Source organism: Triticum dicoccoides, chromosome 7A (assembly GCF_002162155.2).
Source record: "Triticum dicoccoides isolate Atlit2015 ecotype Zavitan chromosome 7A, WEW_v2.0, whole genome shotgun sequence".
Taxonomy (NCBI): domain Eukaryota; kingdom Viridiplantae; phylum Streptophyta; class Magnoliopsida; order Poales; family Poaceae; genus Triticum; species Triticum dicoccoides.
In genome coordinates this window covers 151,049,029-151,061,675 of record NC_041392.1, presented here as the reverse complement: position 1 = coordinate 151,061,675, position 12,647 = coordinate 151,049,029, and the positions used below count along the sequence as shown (strand labels likewise).

The window sequence follows — 12,647 nt, the reverse complement described above, 5'->3', positions numbered from 1 at the left end:
TTGTCTTTTTTTTTTCCTTTCTAATCTAATCATCTTCCCTCTGATTTTAAGGAGATGGGGCCGACCTTTATTTTATTCCAATCAAATAAAGCCACATACGCGGGAGCACGGATAGACACACGTACAGGGAGTAGGCAAGTCTCGTCCGGGGGACACAATGTGGCAGTCGGAAAGGCGGCTCCGGAGTCGGGCTATAGGGTGTCGTGTGTCGAATCTAGTCGCCAGGGTGGCAAAATCGTTGTATGCAGCCTTAGGGCTGGCGTGTGTGCGTTTTCGTAAGCCGACCCCAAGGCTCCGACTCATGTTGTGAGGTACCGTCTCTGGTTGCCTGGGTAGAAAGGTCGTCGACTCGTCTGGTACTCAATAGCTTGATTGTGTCGGTTTGCCTTATTAATTGGTCATTTTTTATATTTAAAAAGAGCTCATGCTGTTTTTTCTTTGTAAAGGAGATTTTCACTCTGTGATTCCTAGCCTCCGCATAACATGAAACACACATCCGACACAATACAAAGAAAATATTACTCCCTCCATTTTTTTAGTCTGCATATAAATTTTGGTCAAAGTCAAACTTTGTTAGTTTTGACTAAGTTTATAAACAAAAATATCAAGATTTTCATAATATAAAATCAATATTGTTAGATGCATCATAAAATTAATTTTCATACCATATAGCTTTAGTATTGTAGATGTTGATATTTTTTCCTACAAAAGCTGGTCAAACTTTATAAAGTTTGACTTTGACAAAATTTTATATGCAAACTAAAAAGAAACGAAGGAAGGAGTATTTGACAACTAATAAAGGGGACCGACTTAAGGTGGGGTAGATCCTTTCTGAAGATGAAACCGCCACCCATGATGAGAGAAAACTTTCCTATATGCACCGGCCTAGTAGACACCATCCCTAAAAAAAAGCCTAGTAGACACCATCATAAAAAAATATTTGTCCTTCGGTCTATGTAGGATAGACCAATTACGGAGCCACCCATACATACATGTATAACCTGCACTGGAGATAAAGCACATTTTCTTTTAAAACCAACATTATTTCTCATAAGCCACAAAGCCCAACATAAATTTGCCGCCCGCACAATAATATGTGCATATTTTCTTGTGTGAAAACCCGGCAACCAATTGCCGAACATATTACAATGGGGTAAAGGTTTGAAGCTACTTGGACTATGGGTCACACGAAACAGACAAATTTACACTAAGGGCCTCTTTGATACATAGGATTGCAAAAACAAAGGAATAGAGAAAATGTAGGATTGGAATGGCATGTCCATTGGATCCCTATAGGATTTGAGTTTGTTTGATTGTGTCACGAAAAAAACAAAGGATTTCTTTCAAAAGGTTGGAGTGGATGTTAGAATTCCTGCAAAATGTTGTACAAATGAATCCTTAGGAAAAAATCCTACAGGATTCAAATTAAACGATCAACGTAGAAAATTTTTCTAAGGATTCTAATTCTTCAATGATCCTATGGAAATCCTTTGAACCAAAGAAACCCTAATTGTTTTGTTTAATAGACTCAGTCATGTTGACAGGAAAAACACATGTCTTACTGCCTTGCTAACTAAGACCAGTTAGGTTATCTCTAATCAAGATCACACACATGTTTATAAACAAGACTAGCAAGAGGCCCATGCGTTGCATGGAACATCAAGATGCATTTATACGAGCTGTTTATCTCGTGGGAGACGGAGATGAACGAGGAAAGTCCTTATCTACAAATGTGAAAAGGGATGCGGGTATCTTTTTGCAAAATTATCATAGTTTACTTTCTATCCGTCAGATATAGATCGGACGGTCTATATTACAGGATGGTAGGCATACCATCATCATCAACTCATTTTTTTATAAGAGTATAGAGAAGGTATTCACTCCAAGAGGAATTCTAAGCTTGCACAGCTTTTGTTATCGACAGTGTGGGCAATCGCCTCCTAGCCTGCTCGATTTTTCTTTCTTAGGTTCCACACCACCGACCCCCCTCGGGCCAAGGATGGGCTGCCTGACTCGAAACTCGTGAGTACTGACTACTGAGAGCTCCTATTCTCTGAATTCAAATATCTCGTTTGTCAACATTCAAAAAAAAAATATCTCGTTTGTCAGACTTGTCGTGCACTAGTGCGATCTCTCGTGAGGACCCAGGTCGTAGGGGATAAGAGACGATTTGGCATTCGCTGGGAAGGTCAAGACGTCTAATTTGAAATGTTAACGAGTATGCTTGCGGAGTCTTGGGAGAAAAATGGCGCTCGATGGCTGCGGTCGCATGGAATATCTGTTAAGTCATCGCTGACCAATGGAACAGCCCGCTCATCTCGAAATGCAAAGAAGGTGAGACAAGTACCAACAGATAGAGTTGGACGAACGACAGTTTGTCGTTCCGCGGAGTTGACGAAGCAGAGTCAGATAACCCAGAACACCTGCAGAACACCAAGCGGGACCGCTTCAGCTCACGTCTCGATCGTTCCAGTGATCCACCGAGCACACAGGGTGAAAATAGCTGGACTGATCACATACGCTCATCCGTTACTTAACCATGAACGGAAGTGATGTTTCTCTGGACACGTGCCAGTGTGCATGCTTTCCCGTCGGCCTCCGCCTCCCTAGCTTGAATTCTCTTCCCAAGTTCCCAAACACGTGCAGAGATACATCCCAAGCTTTCTCCCCGGTCTCGCGGGCCTTCGTAGACCCGCTGCATTGCCATTCCTCCCCCTGCCCCCTATAAATGGCCGCTGTAGCAGCAGCCGTGGCCTACATCAACCATCCATGCATCTAACCATCTCCAAGCTAGAGGAGGCAATCCATCAGTGTGCGCTGTAAAGATCTGGGGTGTTGGGGATGGCCTTCGCGGTCTCGGACGAGCTACTGGGCACGTTCGTGCCCATCGCGGTGTACTGGCTCTACTCGGCGCTGTACAACGTGCTGGACGCGCTGGGGACGGTCGACTGCTACCGCCTCCACCCCAAGGAGGACGAGGAGACCAGGAACATACCCTCCAAGCGCACCGTCCTCAAGGGCGTCCTCCTCCAGCAGGCCGTCCAGGTCGCCGTCTCCCTCATCGTCTTCAAGGTACTAATCCCATATCCTCGTCGTGCCATACAAACTTGGTACATACTCTCTCCATTTTTAAAATGGTGTAATTCCAACTTTGTTGATAAGTCAAACATATTTTATGTTTGATTGTATTTATACAATAATACACTAACATTTATGCCATTAAATTAGTAGCGTTAAACTTATGATAAAATATATTTTCATCATACACCTATTTGATCTCACAAACATTAATATATTTTTACACAAACTCGGTCAAAATTTAAAATAGTTTGACCTTCCAACAAAGTTGAAAATATACTTTTTCAAAGACGGAGGGAGTAGTACATAACTTATGCACTTACTTTCTGCGAAACATGCATGCAGATCACCGGCGACGGGAGGCGCGACGCGAGGGAGCAGCCTCCGGCACCGGTGATCGCGCTGCAGTTCATTGTGGCGATGTTTGCCATGGACACGTGGCAGTACTTCGTGCACAGGTACCTCCACACCAACAAGTTCCTCTACAAGCACGTCCACGCGCAGCACCACACCATCCTGGTGCCCTACGCGTTCGGGGCGCTCTACAGCCACCCGCTCGAGGGCCTGCTCATGGACACCGCCAGCGGCGCCGTCGGGTTCCTCGCTTCCGGGATGACCCCCCGGACCGCCATCTTCTTCATCTCCCTCGGCGCCATCAAGACCGTCGACGACCACTGCGGCCTCTGGCTGCCCGGCAACGTCATCCACGCCGTCTTCGCCAACAACAGCGCCTTCCACAACATCCATCACCAGCTCTACGGCCAGAAACACAACTTCTCACAGCCCTTCTTCGTCGTGTGGGACAAGATCCTCGGCACGTACATGCCCTTCACGCTCCAGAGCCGCGAGGGTGGAGGGGTAGAGGCGCGCCCGGTTAAGCATGCCCTTGCGGCGCACGAGCAGCACAAGTCCGATTGAGCAACTGGTTTGGTTTCCCCTGATATATATGCATGTTCACTTGGCTAGATACATAGAACTTCACTACAGAAGTATGCGCTCATGCTCTGGCACTAATAATGTGGTTTCTCACAATTTATATGTTGTGCTCCCTTATGAATATTATGTCTTGTGCTTCCTTATGAATATGTATATGTTCTGCTCATACCGTAAGTTATTGATGACACAGATACGAAAGATAATGCTGCTCTCGCTTATGTTTGTTCTATCTTGTTTTTTTAACCCCCCAATCACACTTTGGAGGAGAAATATGCTTATGTTATGGGTTATATTGGCGATTTGCAATTGGCTTTTGCTCGCAATGGTTCTAGTGAAGTAGTATACTACTATTGAATTTACCGGTGTTGCTTGCAGTTATCATGAGGGAGGAAGGAACAAGAGCCATCTCCATGTCTCAAATAAACACAAATTGTAAGTAACTGCATTTTGTGATGCATGGCTTTATTTTATATTTATGATTTATTCTTGTATGAAATGACAATGCATAGGAAGAATTTCAGACTCCACTTTTATATGCTATGTTAGGTGATGCTATCTAGCTACCTAGGTCCAAGAAAAAGTATTAGTATGAAGTAGTTTTGAGTGTTTGTTTATGCTGCTTTGTGGGTAGCATCCCCCCGTTGTCCCAAGTCATAAGTCACACGCGGATGGATCACTACCTTTACTATATATAGAGATGGTCTGGTCTTGGAAGAAGGCATGATGAAGAGAACATGGGGGCGATGACACGTCTTGGAAGGCATGATGGAGAGAACAAGAAGGCTATGGTGCCACAGATCAGTGAGGTGGCGCAATCCAGACCCTTGTGGGCATCTCTAGGCATTTAACCACATGATGACGATGACAATGTTTCTAGAAAACTGCATCGGCTAGAGTTAGAAAACTGATGAAATTTTAATCATTTGTCAAATGTGATGAAAACATGTCAATTTTTCAAGCAAACAAAATCTAAAAACTAAATTTTTTTATTACTTCCATCTTGCAAAATGGCCACAATAAGACTTTTCACTCTTAATCAGCCAGAACCAGTCCAAGCTCCATCCTGCATGCCTCTATAATCTCTGTCTATCTATGTGCCTGATATCCTACCGTCAATTTTAATAGAGGTGAATCACAAAAAGCCACGGCGAGAAGCGCCGCACTTGCAATGCATCTACTCAAAACATTTTGATTAATCATATGTTTCACAACCAGCCACACCAACACCAACACGTGATGGCAAACAAACATATTGGCTTTATATGCTATGGGTGATCATCACAAAACATGTCCACACACAACAAAACAAGAACATGCATGCATGCACCCCACAGACCTTGAAGATTGCACTACCCTAGTCCGGATACACTCTAGGGTCTCATACTCTAATCTATACAAAAAGGAGGGCTCTCCAAAACTACCAAAATACAAGGGTACATATATCTTGGTAGATGCTTGCAAAAGCCACGATCGATGATTCATGTCGCACATTAGGCTTCATAGATCCAGTTGCGCTGGCTGCTCCTCACTCGGCATGCCCATCTCCTTCCTGGCATTCTCAACTTCAATGGATGGTTGTAACACCCACAATGCGGCTATATCTCCCACATGTCGGGGCACGACTTAGAGGCATAGCCCCATGGTAGGCTTGTCGCAAGCGGGGTAATCTTTACACATCCCATGTACTGAATAAGAAAGGGATAAAGAGTTGGCTTACAATCGCCACTTCACACAATACATGAATAATCCATACATCATCCAAAGTACAATCAAATGTCCAACTACGAAACCAAAATAAAAAAAGACAACCCCAAATGCTAGATCCCCGATCGTCCCAACTGGGCTCCTCTACTGATCATCTGGAAAAGAAACATAGTAACAACCCGAATCCTCGTCGACCTCCCACTTGAGTTCGGTAGCGTCCCCTGCACTGGCATCATCGGCACCTGCATCTGTTTGGAAGTAACCGTGAGTCACAAGGACTCAGCAATCTCACACCCGCGAGATCAAGACTATTTAAGCTTAAGGGTAGGAAAGGATAGTGAGGTGGAGCTGCAGCAAGCACTAATCATATATGGTGGCTAACATACACAAAAGAGAGCGACAAGAGAAGCAACGCACGGTCGAGAAGCTAGAAAAGATCAAGAAGTGATCCTGAAACTACTTGCGTTCAAGCAAAACACAAGACCGTGTTCTCTTCCCGGACTCCGCCGAAAAGAGACCATTACGGTTACACACGCGGTTGATTCATTTTAATTAAGTTAAGTGTCAAGTTCTCTACAACCGGATATTAATAAATTCCCATCTGCCACATAACTGCGGGCGGCTCTCGAAAGTTTATACCCTGCAGGTGTGTCCCAACTTAGCCCATCACAAGCTCTCATGGTCAACGAAGGATATTCCTTCTCCCGGGAAGACTCGATCAGTCTCGGAATCCCGGTTACAAGACATTTCGATAATGGTAAAACAAGACTAGCAAAGCCGCCCAATATGCCAACAAATCCCGATAGGAGTCGCACGTATCTCGTTCTCAGGGCACACCAGATGAGCACTCCGTACAACTAAAACCAACTCTCGAGTTTCCCCAAGGTGGCACTGCAAAGGACTCTAGTTCGGACCAACACTCAGAGGAGCACTGGCCTGGGTTTTTTTAAAATAAAGATGACCCTTGAGTCTGCAGAACCCAAGGGAAGGGTATATGGTGGTAGGTAGGCAAATGGTAAAACTAAGGTTGGGCCTTGCTGGAGGAGTTTTATTCAAAGCGAACTGTCAAGGGGTTCCCATAACACCCAACCACGTAAGGAACACAAAATCAAGGAACATAACACCGGTATGATGGAAACTAGGGCGGGAAGAGTGGAACAAAACACCAGGCATAAGGCCGAGCCTTCCACCCTTTACTAAGTATATAGGTGAATTAAATTAAATAAGAGATAATAATGGTATCCCAACAATATCCATGTTCCAACAAGGAACAAACTCCATCTTCACCTGCAACTAGCAACGCTATAAGATGGGCTGAGCAAAAGCGATAACATAGCCAATCAACGGTTTGCTAGGAAAGGTGGGTTAGAGGTTTGGCATGGAAAAATGGGAGGCATGATATAGCAAGTGGTAGGTAGCGCGACATAGCAATAGAGCGAACAACTAGCAAAGCAAAGATAGAAGTGATTTTGAGGGTATGGCCATCTTGCCCGCAAAGTTCTCAGAGTTATCAAAAGCTTGATCCTCGTAAGCGTTCTCAACAGGTTCCTCGTTCACGTACTCGTCTCCCGGCTCCACCCAAAGCAAGAAAACAAACAAAGGACCAACAATCAATTACGGTGCAATGCACAAGCAACATGATGCAAAAATATGGCATGATATGCGAGATGTGATATGCAATGCATATGCGTGCTCCGGAAGGAAAAGAAAGATCAAGGCATCAACTTGGCAAACCAAGCATGCCGCTGGAAAGATGAGGTGATTTCGGTTGAAATAGATATAAAGATCACCGGAAACGGATGCACGGTTTGCAAATGGCAAGCAAAACAAGAATAACACAATTCTGCGACTAACAACACGATGCTACTTAGCATGCAACAAGAAACTAAGCTACTTCACTCCAATATAGCAACAAAGCATATGGCAGTAATGTACAAGAGATGCTTGACAAAACATGAACACTGAGCTACGGCTAAATCACACAAGAGAAGGTTCAAACAAGCATGGCAAAAGTGCAAAAGATATCAGCTTCACAGACTTGGTGAAAAAAACTAACATGCCAAAAACAACATCAGGAAGCAATGTTTAGAGCAAGCAAACATCATGCTACAAGAACATATCATAGCAAACAAAGGCATGGCATGATTCTACTGAATGCATATATCAAAAGTCCCTTCCTGATCATGAGCCAAAAAGACATATAAGATATGATGGCACCCATGTAAACATAGCAAGTTTTATTAACAGTTTTAGACTTAGTAGAAAAACAAAGCATGTCATAAACATAATTATGATAGCAACTTTTCGAGATCATGCCACTCACCACAAAGCATTGAATGACAAAACAAGCATACCAACAACAAGATAACATGTTCATGAAGCTAACCGTGGCAAGAACAAGCTCATAGGATGCATGGATCACTAACAACAACCATGGAAAAATTGATTAACATGTTAACATTCTGCCAGGAACATTTTATAGCAAAAGTAGAGCAAGAACAAGATATGCTAGGGCACTCCATAATTGCCAACAGGGGAATGGATGGATAGAGCATAACCATATGTTCAAAACATCCTTACTGAAGTATCTCAAAACAAGCATGGATCTCACTGTAGCATCATGTTTACATGGAATCAAAATAGCAGTAGGAAAAAGACTTTGCAAAATCCTAAGTCCCTGAAAACAGAAATATTGCAGAGGCTACTTTGCATGCTTGTGCTAGTCACCACATAGATCACAAAAATACAAGACAAGCTCCTCTGTAAAGATGGCATGTTGTAGTCTAAAACATATGTAGACCTCAAGCTCACACGATGCACACATCAAATGCAACAAAAATGACAAAACCTCATGATTTGATAAGTAACAGCAGTTAACATTTTATAGCACACTTGTATCAATGAAAATGGTATCATAATAGACAGCAACATGCATGGAAATTCTTCCAACATGAAGAGCTCATCGAGACGAACATTCACATATCAAGATCATAACTTTCGGACACTCATGCCAAAGTAACGACCACTCAAACATGCTAACATAATGCAGATTTTTAGGGACTTAGCCAAAATCGCAGACAACAAAAATGAGCGCATGATACTATCCTACGTCCATGGCGTCGGATAGAGCAATGGGGCAGGCTGGGGGATTCTCACATAGCGGGCCGAGGCCCAGGGCAGTGGAGAGGGCCGACGCCGCTGTGGGTCGGCTGTGCGTGTGCCTGCACGCGGGGACAATGACAGAGGCCGCGACAGTGAGGAAGTCTGGCGGGCGCGACGCGAGGGATTCCGGCGACGGGCGTGACGGAGCTCGATGGGAACGGATAGATCCGGGCATGGGGGTCCCGGATCCGGCGAAGGTAGAGGGCGAGGAGGCCGACGACGAGCTCGGCGACGGCGGCCTGGCTAACTCCAGCGACGGGGGCCGGCGACCCTGTGCGAGAGAGAGATAGGGTCAGGGAGAGAGAGGAGGAAACCGGACGGGGGTGGTGCGCGGCTCACCAGCGAGTCCGACAAGGGAGGCGGGGCACAGACGTCGAGCTCGCGGCCAGGTGGTCACCGGTGGGGTGCTCCGGCGATGCGGCCGGCGAAATCCGGCGAGCCCCGGCGAGCGAGCGCGGGCGACGGTGCGCTCGGGCCCAGATGGGCTCGGGCGGGCTAGAGATGGGCTTGGTGGGCCCGCATGGTGGGAGGCGGCGGTGGCACTGTGGAGGCACGGATTTCGAGGCATTTAGGGTTAGGGTTGGAGTTTGCCTTAGATTTGGACGGGGAAGACTAATTTATAGGGGCAACGTATGAGGTGAAAACGCTTGTTCAATGAAAATCTGGAAACTTTCACTCCTATCCATCAGATCTAAAATGAACGGATTATATGAGAGGTGGAATTCTCCTTAGCCACTTAAACGTGTTTGACAGATAACCCCCTGCCAAGTCTTAATCTCGTTGTACAACTTCATCTCCTACCTCCGATCTGATCTAATCCCTGTCAAGAAAAATCACCGTCGGAGTTCGACAAAAAAATCACCGCCGAAGCTCGCCGGAGACCCGGTGCTCATGGGCGCCGATGACCATCGTGCTGGACGCTGGAGATCCCTATGATTTTTTGTACATACTAGGAGAAGCTATGCATGACCTTCGGTGGCTGCGCACAAATGCTCCGGCATGAGACTCAGCCTTGGCGCGAAGTTGATTTTGACTTTGCAACAATGGTCAGTTGGAAGCGGGATTGGATCATTAATGCCTCTCAGAGTTGCAGATGATACTTTGTCACACAATCAACTTCTTCCAATCAATTTGAATCCTTGAAGAACTTCTTGTAATCAATTTCAGATTCAATGAAATTAGGGGCTGCGAGATCCTGAGTAAGGAACTTGTAGGTCAGTTGTAACAAACTTCAGATTCACGATACAATTTGCTCACACTTGCCGAACGGACTACAGACCAAGTAAATAATAAACAAGCAGGAAATTGAGCAGAGATATGAACTCTAGGTGCAGATCTCAACTAACTAAAGAAAGCAACTAAGCTAATTTTCTGTAGAGGGGTTCCTGAGCCGTCTCGTGCCCTGCGATATGTGAGCCAGGGGCCTGCTGTGGTGTCCCTCGGAAGCAGCGAGGGCGTGTCTCACTCGCCGTTTAGAAAAACCCATCATGTAGCACTTGCTCGCCGGTCACCGCCGTTTCGAAGAATTGCCATTCTACAAGTTGGTCGGCATCGAGGCGAAGCCCCAAAAGCAGGACAGGAAAGTTGCAGGCTCGAGCACATTGCCCGGTGTCACGAGCGCCGGGTTTCTGGGGCGTCCCTGCGGTGATTTGTTTTGACAGGCATTAGATCGGATCAGAGGTAGGAGATTAAGTTGTATAGTGAGATTAAGACATCGCAGGGGTTATTTGTCAAACCCCTTTAAGTGGCTAAGGGGAATCCCACCTCTCATATAATCTGTTCATTTGAGACCTGATGGATAGGAGGGAAAATTTCTAGATTTTCACCGAACAAGCGTTTTCACCCGATACGTTGCCATTTATAGGTAGAGGGAGTTTGGAGTGTCCAAATGAGGTGCGGTTTTCGCCCACACGATCGTGATTCGACGATGGAGGACATGGAGATGGTTTAGATGGGTTATTGGACTGTTTTGGAGGGGTGTTGGGCTGCAACACACAAGAGGCTTTCGCGGTTACCCGGTTAACCGTTGGAGCATCAAACGACCTCCAAATGGAACAAAATTTAACAGGCGGTCTACCGGTGGTGTACCAAGGCCGCTTGGCAAATCTCGGTCCATTCCGAGAACGTTTAACACCCGCTCATGAAAAGAGACAAGAGGGGTGCGCCGGTGCATGTAGGAGTGTTGGATTGCGAAACGGACAACGGGGAAAATGGTTGGATGCATGAGACGAACATGAATGCAAATGCGATGCACATGATGACATGATATGAAATGCATGACATGAACAAAATACAAAACGAAGACAAAAACCCAACCACGATGGGAATCTCATAACTTAAAGCTGAAAATGGCAAGAGTCAGAGTTACAAATATGGCAAGTTACATCCGGGGTGTTACAACACTCCACCACTACAAGAGGATCTCGTCCTGAGATCTAGGACTGAAAGAACTCCGGATATTCGAAATAGAGGTGATCCTCACGTTCTCAGGTGGCTTCTCGGTCGGAATGGTGTGACCACTTCACTTTCAGGAATTTGATAGACTTGTTGCGAGTCTTGCGCTCGGTTTCTTCAAGAATAGCAACGAGATGCTCATGATAAGACAAATCTTCTTGGAGATCAATCTCTTCGAAGTTGATGGTGCGCTCAGGAGTCTTGAAGCACTTGCGAAGCTGTGACACGTGAAACACATCATGCACATTTGCGAAGTTGGACGGAAGCTCAAGTTAATAGGCGAGATCGCCTCTTATCCCAATGATCTTGAAAGGACCCACGTATCTAGGGGCAAGCTTCTCTTTGATACCAAAGCAACGAGTGCCTTTCATTGGAGAGACGCGGAGGTAGACATGGTCTCCAATCTCGAAAGCCAAATCACGGTGCTTGCTATCATAGTAACTCTTCTGGAGCGATTGCGCGGCTTTGAGATTTTCATAGATGACTTTGCACATTTCTTCAGCCTCTGTGAGCAAGTCGTTGCCAAGAAGTTGGCGTTCACTAGTCTCTGACCAATTGAGAGGAGTACGACACTTTCTGCCATAGAGAATTTCGAATGGGGCCTTGCCCGAACTCGCTTGGAAGCTGTTGCTGTAGGAGAACTCGGCATATGGAAGACAATCTTCCCACTTCATACCGAAGGAAATGACACAAGCCCTGAGCATATCTTCAAGGATTTGATTGACTCGCTCGACTTGGCCACTAGTTTGAGGATGGAAAGCTGTGCTGAAGAGAATATTGGTGCTCATGGCCTTCTGGAAGGAGTCCCAGAACTTAGACGTGAAGATGCTTCCACGATCTGAAGATATCAATTGTGGAATGCCATGCAAAGAGACAATCCTGGAGGTGTATAGCTTTGCCAACTGAGCTCCTGTGATAGATTCTTTGATTGGAAGGAAATGAGCCACTTTAGTAAGCTTGTCAATGACAACGAAGATATCATCATTTCCACGCTTGGACTCGGGAAATCCAGTAACGAAGTCCATCTCGATATGGTCAAACTTCCATTCTGGAATAGTAAGAGGTTGGAGGAGACTGGCTGGCCATTGGTGTTCTGCTTTCACCCTTCTGCAGACATCACATTCATTCATGAATTGAGCAATTTCTCGTTTCATTCGAGTCCACCAATACGACTGCTTGAGGTCATGATACATCTCCGTACTTCCAGGATGAATGGATAGAAGGGAATTGTGCGCCTTGTTCATAATGACTTTCCTTAGATCACCTTTAGGAACCACAATCCGATCCTCAAAGAATAGGGTGTCTTTGTCATC

General features: G+C 45.5%; 1 protein-coding gene across 1 annotated transcript; it reads left to right on the top strand.

Annotated features, from left to right (window-relative positions):
* The first annotated feature begins 2,841 nt into the window (after positions 1-2,841).
* Positions 2,842-4,060, top strand: LOC119327426 (sphinganine C4-monooxygenase 1-like). Its single transcript, XM_037600534.1, has 2 exons — positions 2,842-3,072; positions 3,424-4,060. Exons 1-2 carry the CDS (start codon positions 2,842-2,844, stop codon positions 3,994-3,996), a joined length of 804 nt encoding a protein of 267 aa, XP_037456431.1. The 3' UTR covers positions 3,997-4,060.
* Positions 4,061-12,647: the final 8,587 nt, after the last annotated feature.